Source organism: Schistocerca americana, chromosome 8 (genome assembly GCF_021461395.2).
Source record: "Schistocerca americana isolate TAMUIC-IGC-003095 chromosome 8, iqSchAmer2.1, whole genome shotgun sequence".
Classification (NCBI taxonomy): domain Eukaryota; kingdom Metazoa; phylum Arthropoda; class Insecta; order Orthoptera; family Acrididae; genus Schistocerca; species Schistocerca americana.
In genome coordinates, this window is record NC_060126.1 from 213149522 (window position 1) to 213173714 (window position 24193).

The window sequence follows — 24193 nt, forward strand, 5'->3', positions numbered from 1 at the left end:
CTCCTTTGCCGATCTAAGACACTCTCTTCCTTGTAAGTTTGAAAATCATCTTTACACAATGTTTGTGCAATATACGGCCGATTGTGTCGGTCACTCTGGGAATGTGTGGCAGAAAGGTCGTACCCAACATTTCTTTTTCTGATTCCTTACTTCGAGTATTTGGCTTTGTTACACTTCTAATATAATTTGTGGAGTACCCATTGCTCCTCAGAACATTCTCCAGTTGATGCATTTTGCATCTGAGGTGCTGCGGCTCACATATTCGTCCTGCTTGCGTTACAAGCGTATTAATCCTGCCTCTTTTCTGGCTCGTGTGGTGGTTTGATAGTTTGTGCAGGTATCGGTCCATGTGTGTCGGTTTTCGATACACGCTGTGTCCCAGGCTTTTGCCATCCCTTGTGACCAGCACATCTAGAAATGGCAGTTTTGTCCTTTTCTACTTCCATGGTAAATTTTATGTTTCCATTGAGGCTGTTAAAGTGTCTTAGGAAGTCACCGAGCTGTTCTTCACCATGGTTCCACACAACGAAAGTATCATCGACGTATCTGTACCACATCTTACGTTTGCAAGTCGCCAAGTCCAGTGTCCGTGCTTCGAATTGTTTCATGAAGAAGTTGGCTACCACTGGACTAAGAGGACTACCCATGGCGACGCCTTACAGTTGTTCATAGAAATCGCCATTCCACATGAAATAGCTCTTGGTGAGACATGCATGGAAGAGCTATGTGATGTCTTGTGGGAAAATGGAACCGATGTGCTCCAGAGTGTTACTGAGTGGCACTTTCCTAAACAAATCAACAACATCAAAGCTGACCGTTGCAGCAAGACAGATGGTGTTGATCAGTTATTAGTTAGAAGTGATGGTGCCACCTGCTGTAGGTGTGGCCTGAATGGGGATAGCTTCTGTTGTTCTGTTGGGCACTGACACAGCAAAGTGTGTTCAGCATCCTACTGATAATTTGTCCCAAAAAAATCGTGTTGCAACACTCAGGATGATTCAGGATCAATTAAGGTGTCATTATGACCGTACTAAAAGTATATTTTGAGTAATGCCATCTATCATATCACTGATAGGTGTCTTGCTCGTAAAATCCATCTAAAGCACTGTTACATGCTGTGAAGTTGATATTTACTTCATTGGTTTTGGTTACACATAAAATATGAGAACAAGTTCAGTATGATGAAACTAGTCATGTACATTTGCATGTACACAATTACTCAATTCACAGTTACGTGCCTGTCAGAGGGTTCATTGAACCACCCTCAAATTATTTCTCTACCATTTCACTCTTGAGTGGCGTGCAGAAGGAAAGAGCACTTTAATCTTTCTGTGTGAACTATTAGTTTGTTCATTAGACAACTATTTCTCCCTATGTAAGTGGGTACCAACAAAATATTTTTTGCAGTCAGAGGCGAAAGTTGGTGATTGTAATTTCACGGAGATCTGCCTGAATAAAAAACGCTTTTGTTTTAATTTACTAATGATAGAGCAATCAGTTGTCCTTTCTTGCAGGTCTTATTCAGCAAATCTAGATTTTGATTGTTGTGTCTAGCCATTGTCAGTGCACTATTTCATAGTATCAATGCATGCCAGTCTCCTGCTGTTTGGGCATTTGTTACAGTTCTTTCTTTTAATTATTGCCACCCCAGCATATGTATCATGTCCGTGGAACTCACTCGCCTATTTTGTGATAATAGAAAACGAGCTGCCTCGCTTAGACAGTGACAGTATATATGATGACAGAATTAAGATTGTTTAACAAAGAAATTTGTCAAACAGCCATTCAAATTAAGGACTTTTTTTTTTTTTTTTTTTTGCTACAAGTTTCAGCAATTCAGTATGCCATCTTCAGGACTTATAATGCAGCTCTCAAAAATTAACAATATTGGCATACTGGGACCATATGTTTCTGGATTTCGTGATTAAAGTGCTTCCTTCGATGATTAGTCTGAAACTCATATGGCATATTGAATAGTTGGAAATAGTAGGAAAAATAAAACAGTATAACTTATCAATTTACGAGTATATTATGCCTCTTGAAGTAAATGTTTCATGATTCTAAATTATTCAAAATTTTAAATACTGACTGAATGAAGTAGTGAGTGGTGGTTTTTGTTCCCCAAAAAATACAGCAATAAAATTACTTAAAGATAACTCCAAATATGTTTTCAAAAAGTTAGGAGTGTCTGCCATAACTACCTTGCCGCATCTTAGCTCACGAGGTTTTTTCCTTATATGATACTGAAGTTATGGCATTTACCTGTATCTTCTAATTGTCAAGACTTCCAGTAAAACTAATTGTGCGTTAATAACCAGGAAAAACTATAAACAATCGATCTATAACTTTAAATGATATTTTGCATACATAACACTTTCACATATTCCTGTACTTACAGTGTAACAGTGAAAACAATCAATCATTGGTAAAAAAAATTTAATTGGGTAGGTAAAAAATCTAATCACCAAGTGGGCAGAACACACACATTTCTTCTCATCCTGTACGTAAGTCTCCCCTGACCCCCAGATCTGGGTGACTTTCCTGAAATCTACCTGCTTTCCTAGACCTCTCCATTCATGTGTGTTTGTAATTACAGTATATTGCATGTGCACCCGCCTCAGATGTGGAATGGGGGAGGGGGGGGCTTATTCTTGGGAGCAGGAAAAGTAACCAGTGTGTTACGCTGCAATTTGCTATGTCCCAACAGGTAAGGTTGCTTTACAGTAATATTGCTTAAGCGAGAAGTCTTTCTGTGTTACCACCTGTTTGCTTGCATATTCAGATAGGTGCTGTTGTGCCTGCTGAAACAGTTATCACCACTGTTAACCTTGGCTACTCCATTAAGGACACATAGTAAACTGTAGTATGAACAGTTGGTCTTGTATAATGAAATTAGGTGATGAATTATTATGTAGCTAGGACCTACATCTGCCGCATCAGTGTAGTGTATTACACAATAGTTGTGCCTTATTTAAAAACAATATTCCTTAGTATACAAAAAGTAAATATCCTCCCAAAGACTCAACTTTACTTTTTTCATTATTAATTGACTGAAGGACTTTTTTTTCCCAGTTGGGTGGTGATGTTACCAATAATGCCGCTCCTGCGGCTGCCACTGCTGCTGCAACTGCTGCTCCAGTTTCTCAATCAACAACTGGTCTCCTTGGTGACATATTTGGTTTTGCCTCTGCACCAGTTATGTATTCACCTCCCAAAGCTAACTGGCTACCAGCAGAAAAGGGCAAGGGACTTGACATTTGGGGAACATTTTCACGCAGGTGATTATCTATCTCAGAATACATGTGTGCAACGTGTGCTTTAATGCTTTATGAATCAGTAGTTGTGTAATTGTGCTGTATTTTTAGCTACCATTTACGGTGTCCACATATCAGTGTATTATCAGAAAAGTTATAAGCATTAGACACAAATAACATGAAGTGTTAGTGTTTAAAATGATTTTTATGAATGTTGTAGAAATATTGTTTGATAACCATGCACCGTATCAGTCTTCACTGCACTCTGGTTTTGAATTTGAAGAAGTCTGGAAAGTTCGTACAAATAATTTTTCTCCCAACATGTGTGATCAAAAAAGTAATGCTGAAACTCAGTTAAATTGTAATCAGGTAATTAATATATTCCACATCGATAACTTTAGAAACCTTTGTGCAGTGAAATTTGTTTGAAGAGTGATGGCAGAACTGGTTCATTAGTAACAACTGACAATCTGAGCCTTGGAATCACTTGTGCATTCATCGTAAGCATGAAAGGTGTACATGATGAACAGAAAATTGTTCTTCGAACAGGGCTTGTTTGCTTCATAGATGTGATGGAACCTTGATGGAAATGGCATCGCACCGTAAGTCAACCTTTTGTTGAAAAGTTCATGCATACACAGCCACCAGGTAGGCAAGCTACCTACAAATTAAATCAAAGGTTTGAGGTGACTTTCCAAAATTAGTAACTACCGAAGAAAATTTGCAACATGCACAGGTCTTGATTAAATTTCCCAAGAAATCTGCAAGAAGAGTTTCAAACGAGCTGTAGTTCCTATAAAGTATAAGGAGAAAGTTAAAAATACTATATCTGAAGCCCCCATAAAGATAAATTACTACCTACCCTAAACAGGAATGATCTTTATCGAAGACATGAATTCTTTGAGCTGTATGTGATCTGCAGTGAAAGTGATCATAACTTTTACAAAACAGTCCCGTAGTCTGAAGCAGGTTTTTAATTAAATGGAAGAATTAATAAATACAGTTCCGTGTATTGGTCTTTTGAAAATTCAGGACTTGTTATTGAGGAGAAGTTAAATATTCCCAAAGCTAGTTTGGGGTGGTATATGGAGTAAAGAAGTGATAGGCCCTAATTTGTTTGATGGGACAATGACTGCAGACATGTATCTTAAAATGTTCCGCCAGAGGCTGTGCATTATGAAGAGGTGCTTGATCATGTTGAAAGATGCAATTGCCATCCCCAAATTACTCTTCAACAGTGGGAAGCAGGAAGATGCTTAAAGCACCAATGTACACCTGTGCTGTGATAGCGCCGTGCAAAACAAGGGATGCAAGCCCCCTCAATGAAAAACACTACCACACCATAACACCACCGCCTCCAAATTTTACTATTGGCACTACACACGCTGGCAGATGACGTTCAGCGAGCATTCGTCATACCCACACCCTGCCATCGGTTTGCCACTTTGTGTACAGTGATTCGTCATTCCACAAGTTTTTCCACTGTTCAGTTGTCCAGTATTTATGCTTCTTACACCAAGCATGTCGTCCTTTGGCATTTACTGGCATTGTGTGGCTTATGAGCAGCCGCTCAACCATGAAATAAAAGTTTCCTCATCTTCTGCCTAACTGTCATAGTACTTGCAGTGGATCCTGAAGCAATCTGGAATTCCTGTGTGATGGTCTGGATAGATGTCTGCCTATTACACATTACGACCCTCTTCAACTGGCAGCAATCTCAGTCAACAGACGAGGTTGGCCTGTAAGCCTTTGTGCTGTACGTCTCCTTTCACCTTTCCACTTCACTTTCACATTGTAAACAGTGGACCTACAAATGTTTAGGTGTGTGGAAATCTCGGGTACAGACGTATGACACAAGTTACACCCAATCTCCTGACCACGTTCGAAGTCCGTAAGTTCCGTGAAGTGCCCCATTCTGCTCTCTCACGATATCTGACTACTGAGGTCACGGATATGGAGTACCTGGCAGTAGGTGGCAGCACAATGCACATAATATGAAAAACATATGTTTTGGGGGGTGTCTTGATGCTTTTGATCACATAGTGTACATAAATCAGTGTTTAAATGATTGGTTAAATATCTAGATCACAATGGAGGACACTGAACCATTTCAGTGGAACAAATTACTTTGTAAAAACCATTAAAGCTACAAAACACTGTACTACATTTTCAGTTAATAGACTTTCGTCACACTCTGTATTTTAGATATCAGTGATGAAGCAGTTCTACATAGACCTGTTCTGGTTTTAAAATTGACTTCAATTGTAGGAAATATGGAAGTGCTTTCATGGAATAAAAAAAAATTACAGTAAAAAGTGCATATCAAGGAATACATTACAAAATGTAATGAAACTTGAGCCCTTCTATACAACTGAATGCCTAGCACTGAGTTAGACAAACTAGAAATATTAGAGAGAAAAATTGTGAAGAAAAGTTCAGGTCCCCTAAGCAGCACATAAGCCTGTGAATTGAGAAACGATGTTGAAATATAAAATTTTCCAGTGTTCCCCCATGAACATCTTGGGTAAAATATTCCGGAGGTAAAATAGTCCCCCATTCGGATCTCCGGGCGGGGACTACTCAGGACGACGACGTTATCAGGAGAAAGAAAACTGGCGTTCTACGGATCGGAGCGTGGAATGTCAGATCCCTTAATCGGGCAGGTAGGTTAGAAAATTTAAAAAGGGAAATGGATAGGTTGAAGTTAGATATAGTGGGAATTAGTGAAGTTCGGTGGCAGGAGGAACAAGACTTCTGGTCAGGTGAGTACAGGGTTATAAATACAAAATCAAATAGGGGTAATGCAGGAGTAGGTTTAATAATGAATAAAAAAAAATAGGAGTGTGGGTAAGCTACTACAAACAGCATAGTAAGTGCATTATTGTGGCCGAGATAGACACGAAGCCCATGCCTACTACAGTAGTAGAAGTTTATATGCCAACTAGCTCTGCAGATGATGAAGAAATTGATGAAATGTATGATGAGATAAAAGAAATTATTCAGGTAGTGAAGGGAGACGAAAATTTAACAGTCATGGGTGGCTGGAATTAGAGAGTAGGAAAAGGGAGAGAAGGAAACACAGTGGGTGAATATGGATTGGGAGAGAGAAATGAAAGAGGAAGCTGTCTGGTAGAATTTTGCACAGAGCATAACTTAATCATAGCTAACATTTGGTTCAAGAATCATAAAAGAAGGTTGTATACATGGAAGAAGCCTGGAGATACTAAAAGGTATCAGATAGATTATATAATGGTAAGACAGAGATTTAGGAACCAGGTTTTAAATTGTAAGACATTTCCAGGGGCAGATGTGGACTCCGACCACAATCTATTGGTTATGAACTGTAGATTAAAACTGAAGAAACTGCAAAAAGGCGGGAATTTAAGGAGATGGGGCCTGGATAAACTGACTAAACCAGAGGTTGTACAGAGTTTCAGGGAGAGCATAAGGGAACAATTGACAGGGATGGGGGAAAGACAGTAGAAGAAGAATGGGTAGCTCTGAGGGATGAAATAGTGAAGGCAACAGAGGATCAAGTAGGTAAAAGGGCGAGGGGTAGTAGAAATCCTTGGGTAACAGAAGAAATATTGAATTTAATTGATGAAAGGAGAAAATATAAAAATGCACTAAGTGAAGCAGGCAGAAAGGAATACAAACGTCTCAAAAATGAGATCGACAGGAAGTGCAAAATGGCAAAGTAGGCATGGCTAGAGGACAAATGTAAGGATGTAGAGGCTTATCTCACTAGGGGTAAGATAGATACTGCATACAGGAAAATTAAAGAGACCTTTGGAGATAAGAGAACCACTTGCATGAATATCAAGAGCTCAGATGGAAACCCAGTTCTAAGCAATGAAGGGAAAGCAGAAAGGCGGAAGGAGTATATAGAGGGTCTATACAAGGGCGATGTACTTGAGTACAATATTATGGAAGAGGATGTAGATGAAGATGAAATGGTAGATATGATACTGCGTGAAGAGTTTGACAGAGCACCGAAAGACCCGAGTCGAAACAAGGCCCCGGGAGTAGACAACATTCCATTAGAACTACTGATGGCCTTGGGAGAGCCAGTCCTGACAAAACTCTACCATCTGGTGAGCAAGGTGTATGAGACAGGCGAAATACCCTCAGACTTCAAGGAGAATATAATTATTCCAATCCTAAAGAAAGCAGGTGTTGACAGATGTGAAAATTACCGAACTATCAGTTTAATAAGTCACAGCTGCAAAATACTAACGCGAATTCTTTACAGACGAATGGAAAAACTGGTAGAAGCCGACCTTGGCGAAGATCAGTTTAGATTCCGCAGAAATGTTGGAACACATGAGGTAATACTGACCCTACGACTTATCTTAGAAAATAGATTAAGGAAAGGCAGACCTACGTTTCTAGCATTTGTAGACTTAGAGAAAGCTTTTGACAGTGTTGACTGGAATACTCTCTTTCAAATTCTAAAGGTGGCAGGGGTAAAATACAGGGAGTGAAAGGCTATTTACAATTTGTACAGAAACCAGATGGCAGTTACAGGAATTGAGGGGCATGATAGGTAAGCAGTGGTTGGGAAGAGAGTGAGACAGGGTTAATGCCTCTCTCCGATGTTATTCAATCTGTATATTGAGCAAGCAGTAAAGGAAACAAAAGAAAAATTCGGAGTAGGTATTAAAATCCATGGAGAAGAAATAAAAACTTTGAGGTTCGCCGATGACATTGTAATTCTGTCAGAGACAGCAAAGGACTTGGAAGAGCAGTTGAATGAAATGGACAGTGTCTTGAAAGGAGGATATAAGATGAACATCAACAAAAGCAAAACAAGGATAATGGAATGTAGTCTAAGTCGGGTGATGCTGAGGGAATTAGATTAGGAAATGAGATACTTAAAGTAGTAAAGGAGTTTTGCTGTTTGGGGAGCAAAATAACTGATGATGGTCGAAGTAGAGAGGATATAAAATGTAGACTGGCAATGGCAAGGAAGAGAAATTTGTTAACATCGAGTATAGATTTAAGTGTCAGGAAGTCGTTTCTGAAAGTATTTGTATGGAGTGTAGCCGTGTATGGAAGTGAAACGTGGACGATAAATAGTTTAGACAAGAAGAGAATAGGAAATTTCGAAATATGGTGCTACGGAAGAATGCTGAAGATTAGATGGTAGATGGGTAGATCACATAACTAATGAGGAGGTATTGAATAGAATTGGGGAGAAGAGGAGTTTGTGCAAAACTGGACAAGAAGAAGGGACCGGTTGGTAGGACATGTTCTGAGGCATCAAGGGATCACAAATTTAGCATTGGAGGGCAGTGTGGAGGATAAAAATCGTAGAGGGAGTCCAAGAGATGAATACACTAAGCAGATTCAGAAGGATGTAGGTTGCAGTAAGTACTGGGAGATGAAGAAGCTTGCACAGGACAGAGTAGCATGGAGAGCTGCATGAAACCAGTCTCAGGACTGAAGACAGCAACAACAACAACAACAACAACAACAACAGTGTTCAGAAAATATAGAAGGAATAAGATGACAAGGAAAACATTGACATTTTTTGGACATTCATGTAGGACGAATGACAGTAAGCTAAAAACACAAATCTTAAAGTATATCTCGGAAAAGAAATTACCTAGGAGCAGGATCTATGAAGTTAAAAGATGATTTAGAAATATAGAAGATACAGGTAGCAGGAGAAAGTTTTCTGCAGGAAAATATTAGTCAGAAGGTTTGAAAGGCAGGAGCAATAAAAGTAGGCAGGAAGTGGTCTTAAAAAGGAACCCATGGTGAAAAGATCAAAATATATAGGGAAAAAATTAAAATAGTCACGTGGTCCCTAGTTGGCTGAAATGGAAGGGCAATTTGTCCACTGGTTAATATTCACAGGTTCTCATTACAGCGAGGGTCCTACTTCTGTTGACAGTACAGTACTGTGCAAGATAGTTTGTTCCTTTCTCATGTAGAGCTCCATCTTGTAAGATTGGCTTCAACTTTTTGGTACCATTCAACACCCCTACACCCTTTCCCCACCCTTTTTGTAGATGGTAAAGGAAGCTGCACATGTAGACAGTGAATGGAGAAGATTTATAGTTAGACATATTGTAGTGTATAATAGTTCCATGACTTTTAAATTACTTAAGTTAGTTGATTTGGGGTGGGGGAGGGGACCAAACAGCGAGGTCATCGGTCCCATCAGACTAAGGAAGGAGGGAGAAGGAAATCGGTCCTGCCCTTTTAAAGGAACCATTCTGGCATGGCCGGATGTGGGTTTGAACTGTTATCCTCCCAAAATTACTTAGGAGTATCACTTTTGTACTGATCACTAGTTTAGTTCAAGTACTAAACATTGAGCATTCATACGTCTTTCAGAACAACCAGTAATGTATACAGCATCCATGAGTCACTGAAAGGTGTGCAGATAGTTACATATTGTTATTTGATTGTTACACTTGACTATAAACCCCTGTTGATATACTATTAAAAATTTGTACAATGATGACAAAACATAATTAGTGACTAGTGTAAATTTCTTTTCAGAAATGGGCAGATTCAGATGGATTTTACGTTTACGAACAGAGCCATGCAACCAATGGCCGGTTTTGCAATTCAACTTAATAAAAACAGGTATGTGAAATCTAAATCTACTTTTTTAGTTTTTAGACAGCTTTTTTATTTGTTTTGTTTAAATTCAGTTCTACTTATCTATAAGATGTCAATGTTTCTAAAGGTCTGTGTTTGTTACTCTTTATATCCTAATTGAAGCTTGGGTGCTGCACAGCTTCAGCACACGTAACAGTTATTTTGTTTACAAGTAAGGGTCAAAAAAGCTATTTGTATTCATTTTATTTATTGAAACTTTTCGGCCAGACTAGTTCTGTGCATTACTTAAAATTTTTCCACGATTTGTGGTGAATGTTTTAAACATCATCCAAATTTCTGAATTATTGTGAATGTATATGCAGCTCCCAAATATTTTAAATACAGTCAGCAATGAGATATTCTAACACTTCAGTCCCCAATCCAAACCAAGCACAAGCCATAGCAATATTGCATGTGTTCCATCGCACAGTTTCTGTGTCAAGTTTTCAGTCTTCCATTAGTTTCAGGCCTACCACTGAGGGAGGTGGCACAGTAATTGACAGTGGACTTGCACATTAGTTGTCTAGTGTTGAAATCCTCGTTGACCATCCAGAGTGGATTTATTTTTTTTTTTTTTTTGAGGCAAAGCTGAAGTTGTTCTCTTCCGAAATAATATGGCTGTTTTCATTCGTCATCCTTCCCTGATAAGTTTGTGGATCTTTTCAAATGACCTCATTGACAGGATGTGGAACCCTAATCTCCCTTCCGTTGCTTCAGGCCTAAAACACAATATTTACATCTCATTCTGATCACTTGGCACTAACAGTGTAGAAGAATCGTGCACAAGAACACTGTGAAGTATCCTCTGTTGTAGTCAATGTTGCTGACATTGTGGTAAGGGCAGAGCGTTCTTGTTACATATTCAAGGTAGACGTACGTTGAAGTAGATGCTGAAATTCTGATTCTGGATGAGGTATTTCCTAATTTTTATATACATTTCTCTGAAAATTTTTGACAACCGGAAATGACAGGAAAAATGATGAAATGTGCAGCTGCTGAAGGGACAGAAGGGAGCCAAATTCTAGATAAGGAAACATACAGGCAACAGTAAGAAGTGAACCAAATACTAAATTCCTTTAATTCAACATTGCAAGTTGTTTGTTCTCTCCCTGTTTAGATTTTCAAGAAGTGAGATTCCAGTGATGTAAATGAGGATACAGTAAGTTAACATTCCAATTCATTTTATGAAGTACTTTTTTAAAATTATACCCATTAAATATATACTGACAGACCTGTGTGTATATTGCTGTAAAAATTCACAAAAATATTGTTGCTTATAATTACATTAGAAACTGGAAGCTGCACAGATGTGTATGTTAATTTTGAGGAAAAAGTGATTTCTAATCATGTTCTGTTCTTATCACTGTGTTTCAACAAACTAATTTCATTCGCTGTGTGAAATCATTAACACAGAAACTGCCATAAGCTCGTCTGCATAGATTGTAGGATGCTGCTTGGTGCAGATACATTGATTAAATATCTAGGTGCAACGTTGCAGAGCGATATGAAATGGAATGAGCATGTCAGTTTGGTAATGGGGAATGCGAATGCTTGCCTCCATTTTATTGGGAGAATTTTGGGGAAGTGTAATTAATATATAAAGGTGATGGTGTATAGAACACTAGCATTCTTGGGTACTGCAAGAGTGTTTGTGATCCCGACCAGGTCAGATCAGAGGTGGAACCAAGGCAATTCAGAGGCGCCGCAGAATGTTTGATCAGTCTGCAAGTATTATGAAGAGGCTTTGTGAGCTCAAATGGAAATCCCTGGAAGATGATGTTCTTTTTGCGTGAGATTGAGGAAATTCACAGAACTGGCATTTGTGGCTGATTTCAGAACAATTCTAATGCTACCAACATACATTTCACTTAAGGATGAGACAAAATACATCTTGTACAGGGGCTTTTAGACAGTTGTTTTTCCCCTCACTCTATTTGCGAGTGGAATATGAAAGAAGATGACTGGTAGTGGTACATGGAATCCGCCTGCTATGCACCATATGGTTGCATGTGAAGTATGTATATAAATGTAGCTGCAGTGCCTTCTTGTTGACAGTGATGTGAAATTTTGTTCAGTGCGGGTCAGGAACATCTGGACCCAACGGATGGTGTCTGTGCAAGTTTGATAGTGAGCTTGAATGGAGTCAGTTGTCAACATCACTTTTTTGTCTTGGCAACGACTTCATATGTAGATATTTACAGTTATTTTTGCTCCACATAATATTGATCAAAATAGTTTTCCATTTTAAAGCTTTTTTCTTGTATAATTAGTTTTGGTGTTAAATTTCTTATATCGAGTATTTTGTTGGTAATGATACTTAATTTCTGTTGCAGCTTTGGGTTAACACCAAGTGCACAGTTGCAGGTGATGACTCCATTGCCACCTGGGATGTCCCATGAAAGTTCCCTTCCATTAGCTACCACAGGAGCTGTACAGCGTATGGAACCACTAAATAATCTACAGGTATATGTGAAATGTGACTATTCACCTCGTAATGTGCAATTTTTGAATAATTTGATTTGATGTGTAAGAGACATGTCAAGATATTAATAAGAAAACATTTTTAAGAGAAATACGTTAGTTTACGTTATTTTATAGACATTCCTGAGATACTGCTACTAAAATGCATACTGCAGTTTGTAGTATACAAAAATAAAATGTATAAATTCTTTTGTTCTGTGACTCTGTCCTCAATGAATTCTTCAGTAGAATAATGTTTTTCAACCAGAAGAGCAAATAGTAATCTTTCCAGTGAACCAAGACCCATGTTAAAATATGTTACCCCCTTTTATTTTATTGTAAATTTTAAATGCCATATACTTTCGTGTTGGGGCATAGTTTTAAGCAGTGTGTCAGGAGTTCAAAATTCTCTCTGTGGTGAGTGCTGTAGTTGTGATCAAAACAGGGTTTTTATATAAGAACAACAGTACTTCATGTATGTAAAGGGAGGGAATAGACAATATTTTTAAATCTTTTAACAGTGAACAACAGGATACCCATTGTTTAGAAACACATATATTCCAAATTGTTTTCTTTTGTAATACTAAGAGTTTCATGATATTTGTTCAATTCCCCAGATCATGCCATAACGAATTACTGACTCAAAATGACAGTGAAAGTCTACCTTTCTGGTGTTCGTCTGTAGAAACTGCCAAAATAATCATTGCAGATGCTAAGCTGTTGAGTTCATTTACTAATTAGTCAATATGTAGATTCCAATTTAGATTTTGTCAAGATGATTAAACCCAAGAACATCACACGGTTTGCTTCTGTGAAATCCTGATCATTATAGGTTACCTTCGTTTCACTCAATTCTGATAATTTAGCTTCAGATTGCATCATTTTAGTTTGTTACATTTAGTTTTAGTCCATTGTGAGACAACAAAGGTTCAAGCTCTCTTGGAGCATTTTTGACACTTTCTGAAATTCTGTCAGGTACCTCATTTTCAATTAAAACTGATGTCATGAGCAAATAAAACTGTATAAATATCACTAGCAAATGATTTGTCGTCTAGAAAAAGGACAGACAGGGACAAATATCGAATTTTGTGGGGCTCCTTGGGGAAATTCTTTTACAGTTTTAGGAGTAATTTCTTGAATTTGAAGTTACAACTAGTCGTCATTTCCTATCTGTTAAGTAGATTTCATATATCTGTAATTTGCGGAGAAATAGTGAAAGGGTTCACTGAATCAGGATTTTGTCAGACCACAGAATACCGTATTTACTCGAATCTAAGCCGCACTCGAATCTAAGCCGCACCTGAAATTTGAGACTCGAAATTCAAGGGGAGAGAAAAGTTTTAGGCCGCACCTCCAAATCGAAATAAAGTTGGTCCATTGTAAAATGAGACACAATTTAGGTCGAATGAATGACGATACAGCTACAGTAGTTTGGTTTGAGTCGTAAGCTTAGCAGTTAAACTTTACCAGCCATTGCTAAGCGTCAGGCGCTCCGTCAGTATTTATACGGGTACCCTTCCTTTTTCACGTGCTTCGTCTGGTTTGAATCGATTGCTTATTTTGCTTTGATCTGATAAGTGCCATTTTCTTTGTTATAGGTGTTTACGCCACTGTAAGCTGAAAATGCATTACTGTACTGTGTCATGAACTGTTTGTCGCATTCTGATAGTGCGTGTTTACGGCCTGTCGCCGCTCGCGGCATGGGTTGCTTTTGTGCGTGCTACCACCGCTTACAATAAAAAAAAGGGAGGAAACGTCTCATTAGCAAAACAATGGCAAGAGACTGCTATTTGTTGTCACTTACACTGCTGCTTTCTTTGATAATGATCAACAAGAACCAAATAATAGACTACGTATGATAGAACATGTTCTGAACGAGAGTTAGGCGAAAATTTTTCTCCGTTTGAAAATCTTTGCAGCCGCTTCTTTAGTACATCAAATTCTGCACAGAAATTAGTCGTCTTAGATTTGCCATGCTTCATTTCTGACTGTATCACTATTAGGCATAAAAATAATACGAATATAAACATGACACGATACGTATATTCTTCCGCGTTTGCTATTGTCTCGCTCTAGTTTCGCAGTTTATTAGGCAGACAGGATTTAAATGAGATAGCAGCAAACACGAAAGAATACATGTCAAAATGTTTATATTCATATTATTCTTATGGTGAAGAGAATAGCACATGTGATTCACATTTCATCAGGTTCCTATTAGCAACCATCTCTTCTCACAGGTAGGAAAAAATTCAGAACGTAGAGTTGGCCATATTGACAAATATCCCAAACGGTCTTGCCAGTCGTATTTTCGTAGTACATTGAAATTCTGCTACATTCGAAGATGAACAATACGGAATTTGTGTTTACTTCGTTGGATAATGTATGAAAATGGTCGAAACTTGGGACGGAGAAAAAAAAGCTCGTCTTCCACCTTTTTTAAAAATTTATTTATTGACGCAGAGGTTTTGGCGCCAGCATTTATCTTTGTGTCTACAAAGCATGCTACATATATTCGACGGCAGAAGTTAGTTGTGGCGGCACCTACTAACATTTTTCAGAACTTCCGCTTGCTTTGCAATCGATTCTAAGCCGCAGGCGGTTTTTTGGATTACAAAAACAGGAAAAAAAGTGCGGCTTACATTCGAGTAAATACAGTATTCCTGTGACCTCTAATGTAGAACTCTCTTTTTAGTAAACTCTTTGATAGCGTTTACTGTGCTTTCTCCCTGTTAGAATCCAAACAGAATTTTTAAAAAATCTCATTTGTAGTAAGACATTTTTGAATTTGTCTTGCTACAGTCTTTTCAAACACTTTGAGAGGATTGGCAGATGGGAGATCAGGCAATAATTCCACATACCTTGAGCCAATCCCTTTTTGAACAGTGGTTTTATCTCGGCGATTTCAATATATTTGGAAAGCATACCTGCTTGAAAGATTGATATGTAACCACTGACAATAATGAGATTTTCACTCTGCAGCGGAGTGTGCGCTGATATGAAACTTCCTGGCAGATTAAAACTGTGTGCCCGACCGAGACTCGAACTCGGGACCTTTGCCTTTCGCGGGCAAGTGCTCTACCAACTGAGCTACCGAAGCACGACTCACGCCCGGTACTCACAGCTTTACTTCTGCCAGTACCTCGTCTCCTACCTTCCAAACTTTACAGAAGCTCTCCTGCGAACCTTGCAGAACTAGCACTCTGAAAGAAAGGATATTGCGGAGACATGGCTTAGCCACAGCCTGGGGGATGTTTCCAGAATGAGATTTTCACTCTGCAGCGGAGTGTGCGCTGATAAGAAACTTCCTGGCAGATTAAAACTGTGTGCCCGACCGAGACTCGAACTCAGGACCTTTGCCTTTCGCGGGCAAGTGCTCTACCAACTGAGCTACCGAAGCACAACTCACGCCCGGTACTCACAGCTTTACTTCTGCCAGTACCTCGTCTCCTACCTTCCAAACTTTACAGAAGCTCTCCTGTGAACCTTGCAGAACTAGCACTCCTGAAAGAAGGTAGGAGACGAGGTACTGGCAGAAGTAAAGCTGTGAGTACCGGGCGTGAGTCGTGCTTCGGTAGCTCAGTTGGTAGAGCACTTGCCCGCGAAAGGCAAAGGTCCCGAGTTCGAGTCTCGGTCGGGCACACAGTTTTAATCTGCCAGGAAGTTTCAACCACTGACAATGTTTGTGAAATGATATTCTTGATCACAGGAAGGGTATTTCATCGCATACAGGTGTGGTTTAATTTTTTAGAGAGTATTTCATTTTCAACATCCAATTGGGTGATTTTTCAAACTCTTCACAAGATGTATTTTGGTTATTTTCGAGCCTGTGAAATTTGTTATGCCTCGACTGGCTGCCATATATACATCTGAACTTGATACGTTTAAGAAGAATTCTTTGAAACAATTTGACATCTGAACAGGATGTATCATATGATTTTGAAATTTAATTTTCAAAATCTCTTGGCTTTTGACATTGGTTGCTCATTGTGACTGAAAGACTGACCAGACACTTTTGTCTTATTTCTGTGTTTGAGGATAAATGTATTATTTGTTATTTGTTAGCTGCCACTACAAACTTCCTGAAAACTGCTGTATAGACGTTGCATACTCTACAAAATCAGGATTTATGTTCAGTTTTAACTGATTATATAGTTCTCTCTTTCTGTCACTATACACATTTATTCCTGGTGTAATCCATTTAAGTTTACTGCTCACTTTCTCTTGACAACATCTAGGAGGAAAAGATCCATTAAACATACTTGGAAAAAATTCAACAATTTGCCTAGTCTGACACTTGAACTGTAGTGGTCTGCAGGTTAGCTAACAATGCTTAATTTATTGTAGAATAAATCCCTATTATGTTTTCTTAAATTCCTTTTTATATACACGAAGCTTTGTCTGTGTTTGGGAGGTCAATAAACAGAGCTGAGTGATCCTAAGTACCTAGGTCTAGCAGTACTTATATGCATTTTCAAATTGGTAATTAGTAACAAAGTTATCAGTGCAGGCCATTGATCTGCTGCAGTCTCTCCAGAAAAATTTAAGTTAAAACCAGATTTCTGCAAAATTTTACAGAATCACTACTTTCAGATAACATATTTTTGTTGAAATCTGCTACAATCACATTTCCCCCCTCCCCCTTACTTTCTTGTTGAAGTTTTTCCCAAGAGATTGTGAAATTTAGCTAAGAACACTTGTGTTAAAGAACGTACAGAAATTCTATAAATTGCTATAATCACTGTATTCAGATACCTTAACTCTGTAGAGCAACTCTGAAACACATTCACTTCATTAAAATTATTCAAATTTTCTCTTACTTTATAACATACTGAAGAGTCAATAAGAATGCAGGAGCCTCCACAAGATCTCTTTCTCTTACAAAAGCTGCTGTCTACCTTAAGATTATTAATATTTTTTAAAAGTTGTGTACAGTCTTCTGTTAACCAGTATTCTTTTTGACAGATTGTTATGATATTCACACATTCTGAAAGCAGAATTGTAAGATCAATTTCAGAGTATTTAGGATAAGGTAGTTCTGCTGTAAAGCCATTGATATTCCAGTGCATTCAGTGAATTGTATCCAAAGAAGCAGTTGAGTAACCCAAATATCAGATTTCTTTTTATTTTGAACTGAGAGACTTAGTGTTAGATTAAAATATTATGAGTGAATATGTTAAGGCTAAAATTTTCAATTGATAGTTTCATAGAAGTATTTCTGAAATTTAATAGAAGTACTACTTATCTATTGTCAAGTATTGACTCTTGAGGGGGTTATTTCTTTAGTGTGTTTGGAATAACTTGACTGATTCTTTTGCCGCCAGTTCTGAAGAGGCTACAGTGGACAGCTCTGTTGGTTAAATAACATTGATGTCAGTGTAAGATAACCTAATTCTTGTACCCAGTCCCTCAAATGTAAGAGTAGTCTTCGCAAGTACTGTTGTATGCACCCAATTATTTCAGAAGCATAGAATTGTGTTCTTCCTATTTAAAGTGAAAATGCCAGGCACACTGCAAACAGGCCTTCTAATACCATTAAAATCTCATAAATGCAAAGATAAACCTCTTTATAATTCAGATGAACTGTTCTAATCAATCACTTCAAATACTGAGTTCATTCAATGAAAAATGTTTTGTGGATTCTGTATAAAGGGATAAAAACCAGTTAACATGTGACTCAAAGGAACACAGCTGTCTGCCAGTGTAACTCCACTGTTCTACGCACAGACTCAAGGTGTGCATCTGTTGCTGTTGTTTGAATTGCCATTGCTAAATAATAAATATTTAAGTGATATATAACGGTCCTATAAAATTTACCAAAAACTTGAATAATTAGTCCAGTACCTTGAGACGGGTTTGTTTTACACAGAGATATTTAATTTTAAATTTTGAAGTTTCTAGCACCAAAACTTGCCTCCTGTAAATATTATGGGAAAAAATTATAATCACCAAATACACTGTTCACTTACACCAAAGCCGGCCGTGGTGGCCGAGCGGTTATAGGTGCTACAGTCTGGAACCGCGCGACCGCTACGGTCGCAGGTTTGAATCCATGGATGTGTGTGCTGTCCTTAGGTTAGTTAGGTTTAACTAGGTCTAAGTTCTAGGAGACTGATGACCTTAGAAGTCAAGTCCCATAGTGCTCAGCCTTACACCAAAATTCGGGTAACACAAGTTTATAAATGTTCTATTAACTGATAATATGATGGTTTTGTAATGAAGCATCGCTTTGTAAGCTACATTGTTTAATGTGCTATATTGCTGTCACCAAATGCTAAGTAGTTGACATTATTCGCCACAGTACTCCACTATTTGTGAGTTTCTTTACAACTTAATTTAAAAGATAATTCTTAAATTCAGATATGAGAGAGTGTGAAGATGGTCCGTGGATGATATTTAATCATTGTCATCAGTGTCTGTTTTGGGAGAATTTTCTGTTATTTATAAATGCAACACATTTCTGTTATTGATGTTTCTCACATTGTCTTGACAACTTCCTCATTCTTAAAGAAACACAGAATTTTTGATTGTTGTACATATTAAATATCATGAAGCATAATTGCACAATAAACTTGTGGGAGCTTAATTGTACTCAATTTTTGCAGGCTGACAATTTTGTTTCTGTTACATTTAGTTTAACTTCTAATACTTTTTTTTTTTTTTTTTCATTTGCCAGGTTGCTATAAAGAACAACATAGACGTTTTCTATTTTGCCTGCTTGGTACCAATGAATGTTTTCTTCACTGAAGATGGGCAGATGGACAAGCGTGTGTTCCTTGCAACATGGAAAGACATTCCAGCTCAGAATGAAGTTCAGTATAATTTGACAAATGTGCAGTGCAATGCTGGTAAGCTGAAAACATTAAGCTATATTTTTTGTAGTATTTGCTGTAGTAAATGTAATCAGAATCAGAAACTTTTACCAGGGAATTAATGTCGCTTAAAATTCACTTCATCCACAGATGCAGTGGTGCAAAAAATGCAACAAAACAATGTTTTCACAATAGCAAAGCGTAATGTTGAAGGTCAAGACATGCTGTACCAATCTCTCAAGCTGACAAATGGAATATGGGTTCTTAATGAGCTTAAGATTCAACCAGGAAATCCTAACATCACTGTAAGTACCAAAAATCTGTTCATTCATTTTCTGCTACTCATTGTGAGAATAAGTATGGGATGTGAAATGAGGTAAAGATGATTCAAAAAAGAAAGCTTCAACACCCACGTGAAAGCTAGGGGAAAAAACTGAAAACGAAAACTTGGGGCTTTGTTTATGGCAATTTTTGTTATCTGTGGTATGAGGACATGCTGAAAAGTAATGCCTCTGAATTTTTTTTTATGTGAAAACTCTTAAAGCTTTTTAAATAAAATGAAGTTAACATCTTTACTCGTTGTATCTGCATATTTGCAGCTATCTGCCGTAGAAGGCTTCAAATAGCAGTATGTAGCGTGGGTTGCATAACATAACTGTTTGTGCCTGAGTAACAGTGTACTACAATAAAGTTTTGAATTCAAAGATTTTGTCCACATGGGACATCTGCAGCAATGAGATGCATTGGGTTCTCTGTCATTGATCATTCTTTGTACAATCCTGACTTGGAATTTTCATCTGCTTCCAAATGGTAAAGAACACCTTTGATGACTTCATTTTGATAGTTATGGAATGGTGTAGTGGAGAGATTGTGGCTCCATCAACAAAATCAGGCATAAATGGGTGTCTCGTCTGGAAATATATGGGTGACTACATTGAGGAATAAATGTGTCGATATATATACAATAAAGATGAAGTTGTTAATAAAGTTTGGTTTATTTATGAAGCTTTAAGGGGCTCCGGGACGCCCTATACTTGCAATGTTAAAATAACGCTTATAATTTACATCTTTCCTCACAAAGTATTTGAGGTAGAAAATTGAACTTTTTACAGATTATTTATTGGAATATGGGCTACAACTTAACACAGGGATTTTACAAAATTTTAGTTCAGTTATTAAAGATGATTTTTTTCAATTGTAATGAAAATTCACAACATTTTTTTGCAATTTTTTATTTATATATTCAAAAATATACAGTTTTTTGGAAAAAGGCTGTGTTAAATTATGCAGAAGGTACTGTGTAACATTTACTGAAAGTTTGAAACAAATATGTTTGGAAGATCCTTAGAAAACATGTAATTAGTATGAGAAAATAAAAGTTTTGGGAATCGAGCGACAAAGATTGGATTAAGTTTTTAGTGAATTCCAGGTCCATAGGATGGATTATCTTCATCCTCTGCAAACTCCTCCTCCAGCTTCCTCTTGTTCTTCCTCCTGTTTACTCTTGCTTGTATTTCTAGACTCTTTACAGCCCTGTCTGCAGCCCGAAGGCGTTCCTTGTCTAAAGCAAGCATCGCTCGTACCATGTTAGAACCTATCTTCATTCCCATATTTCTAAATACCTTGCACCTTACAATGTTGCCATCATTGAAAGTCGCAACAGCATCATACACACCAAAGTGAAGTGTTTCTATTCCAACAAATACAGTCTTGGGGATACTCGACCATATAACACTAGTTACACTTTCATTGGGGTTTTGAGTTTTTCCGTGAATACACTTTCTCAACAGTTCAGGTGCTGCTAAGTCTCTGAAAATAGGTTTTATCACCTCCATTATTGCATGAGGCAGACTATGCTTATGAGCGTACACTTCACCAGTTAGCAATCCTTTGTTATATTTACACCAACTGTCTTCTTCTTTGGGACACAAGCTATGTTGGGGATTTTCATGGGTGGAAGTATGAAAAAAAGAGCCCAAACAGCCTTCTTCATTTTGTAGACACTTTGTGTATTTTGCCTAATAGCCATTCCATAATAGTTCTGTATTTTGTCAATCACACTGTCAGTTAACCTTCCCTTCCCATCCCTTCCCATCCAACCCTTTACCATCACTGAGTTTTTGTTTTTTGTACGAAGCTTTGTCGCCGAAGTCTTGTTCCCGTTCGCTTCTGTACGTGTCCAATACACTCAAATTTCTGCACTACATCATCATCACCATAGGGCTTCAGTCCTTGAACATGTTTGAAACTTTTAGAATCACCGTCACCAAGGTAATTAACATATCGCACTTTATCACACGCTTCAGAACGCTGGAATATACTGGCAACACCAGCCACTTCCATTCCTCCACTACTGCCACTATAGTTAGCTTTGCAATTATTTTCATGTGTACCTTTATATTTTTGTGGACATCTACAATACTTTGATATTACTGCTACATCTAAAACTTTCCCTGTATACTTACTGGTGGCAGATACTACACCATGAAGAGATGTGTGACCCCGTTTATGCCAGGTACCATCGAACGCTGCAGTCAAATCTCTGTTACCATTATTTTCCATTACTGCCTCTTCCACAGCGTTCTTCATAGATTCTATACAGACATCTTCTACTTTTGACCCTATTAATTTATAATAGGTCGTAAACTTGGTTGGGGGATTTGGAAGATTCATGATGCCACAGAAAATTGCACCTGCAGTAGCACCCTTACCAACTGAACGCAAGGAATAAACAAATCTAATGTTGTGTTCGTAGATTTTGCTACCATTTTCTTCAGTTGCAGCTACTGCAACACTGTTCCAAAAGGTGGTCATGTATGAACACTTATCACATTTCAGTTGTATTTCACTAGCAAGTCCTACGTGCTTTATTATGGAGAGTTCCAGACCAACTTCACTGCAATGAATACATCTTACACAGTTTGAAAAAATTCCTTTGAGAACCGACATATCAAATATTTCATTCACATCCGATTTGCCCATAAAACATTCATAGTTTTCACTCATTGAACCAAGCTTCTTCTGTGAAGTATTTTCTTTCCCACTTTGACTGCTATGGGCAGGTGTACTTGAGAGGTTAGGTTCACTCACTTGGTTATCGTCTTTATTGTTTACAGTAATAACACATGCCTCTGGCTTTCCAACATTTCTCCTTTCCTTAAAAGCCTTCAGAGGATTTCTAATAACTTTACTTTTACTCATTATTATACTTCAACAAAACAGAGACTCAAGAAACAGAATTAATTATGAATATTTTCGAGATAACGACAGAGTAAATAAACATGAAACAATCGACAATCACACCAGCGATATATATTAAACCATCACAGGTTAGCCACAGCACCTACTTTATCTCACATCACTAAAAGGTACCTGATGAACACGGACGTTAATAATAACACCATTTGACAGCAGTTTAACAGCGCCACAGTGGGTCACGCCCATGTAGAACACATTTCAAAAAAATTTAAAAATAGTTGTAGTCTTCGGAATTGAATAAACTATATATCTATTAAAAGGTAATAGTCTGCAGATTCAGAAAACGCAAAAAAGTAAAAATTGAACTTTTCATGATTTTGAGCCTTTCCGGAGCCCCTTAAGAGCTTTCACATAAGTAATTTGAAGGCATTAGTTTTGAACATGCCCTCGTACTTTTATGTTTGGCAGTTTGTCATGTTCCCTGAATTATAATTAATTTTTGTGAAAATTGAGAAGTTTTATCAAATTATGTAGATGTGTAAAAAAGTTGAGAATTGTATATTAGTTAGGAATAAAGGAGATCTCTCTCTCTCTCTCTCTCTCTCTCTCTCTCTCTCTCTCTCTCTCTCTCTCTCTCACACACACACACACACACACACACACACACACACACACACACACACACACACACACACACGTTGAACTACATTGTGCTCAGTCGACTGCCGGCTCTTTCCTGACCAGTGATTGTGCTGCGATGAGTTGGGGGTCTGGGTTGGGGTACCTGTTGACAAAGCAGCACTTCTGTCTTTCAGTGAGTCGTCTACTTTATTCCTAAATAATTCATAATTCTCAAATAGAACTTTCTGTACATTGTTGTGTAAAAGGTTAATCACATTATTAGCTCTTATCAGTATGTATTAAAAGTCTGATAATTGTCATGTCACTGTTACATTTGCTTCATTGTGAATTGGCTTATTTTTACTGTCATTATACTATTTCTTCCCCTGTTGCAGTTGTCACTGAAGTCTAGAGCTCTTGACGTCGCACCTGGTGTTTTCCAAGCATATGATGCTATTCTCCACAGTTAACGTTCCATTTGATTGATGTTTCAGTATAGATATGAAATATATCCTACATTCAACAGTTATAATTTATAGTACTCTATTACATGTGTAGTAAATACTGTTACATAGTTAAAAGTATATTCGTTTAAATGAACTGTGTAAATGAAGAGAGATGGTGGATATGAGGAAATTCATATAAAATATGAATTTTGAATATGATTTGTCTCAAACTGTCAAAATACGAACCTGTCATGTGTTAAACTAGATTTGTAATTGTTTCTGCTACTGGATAGAATCTCCTTTTGGACAACTCAAGCATAAATAATTCAAGGGAAATGCACCGAAGGAAAAAATGTTCCCTGTTACAGTGTCTATCTTAAAAACCAAAGAGACTTTGTTTTGGAGCACTATGGCTTGTTAAATGAATAAATTTTTAGGTAAAACTGAAATAGTATTTTCATTTGCCACCACACCTACATATTAATTCTTAGTATTTTTTAATTAAAAATTGTTGGCATATTTACTAATTCGCATATTTTAGTCACAGTATTTCTGAAAATGACAAAGTGCAATTAGAAAAGGGAAACAAAACTTTCAATTTAATTTGTGGTGATTTCTTACTGTTATGTTACTTGTTTTCTCTTTTTTTATCTTCCAGTTCAATCATAGGTATGAAGCAGATTAATTTTTCTTCTGTTATTTGTATGATTTTGACTTGATGTACAATCAGAGTATTATCTGAAAGTCCTGAAGAAGTTAGTTTCCTGTGTTCACAAAAAATATAGAATGT

The 24193-nt window shown here is 37.6% G+C and overlaps 1 protein-coding gene across 1 annotated transcript in view; it reads left to right on the forward strand.

Annotated features, from left to right (window-relative positions):
• Nucleotides 1-23852, forward strand: part of LOC124545119 (AP-1 complex subunit beta-1) — a 66687-nt gene extending 42835 nt beyond the window's left edge. The window contains exons 13-18 of the mRNA XM_047123937.1: nucleotides 3073-3278; nucleotides 9768-9854; nucleotides 12203-12332; nucleotides 19003-19174; nucleotides 19289-19443; nucleotides 23353-23852. Of these exons, the coding sequence (XP_046979893.1) occupies nucleotides 3073-3278; nucleotides 9768-9854; nucleotides 12203-12332; nucleotides 19003-19174; nucleotides 19289-19443; nucleotides 23353-23427 (825 nt within the window). The 3' untranslated portion in view covers nucleotides 23428-23852. The remainder of the gene's footprint in view (nucleotides 1-3072; nucleotides 3279-9767; nucleotides 9855-12202; nucleotides 12333-19002; nucleotides 19175-19288; nucleotides 19444-23352) is intronic.
• Nucleotides 23853-24193: the final 341 nt, after the last annotated feature.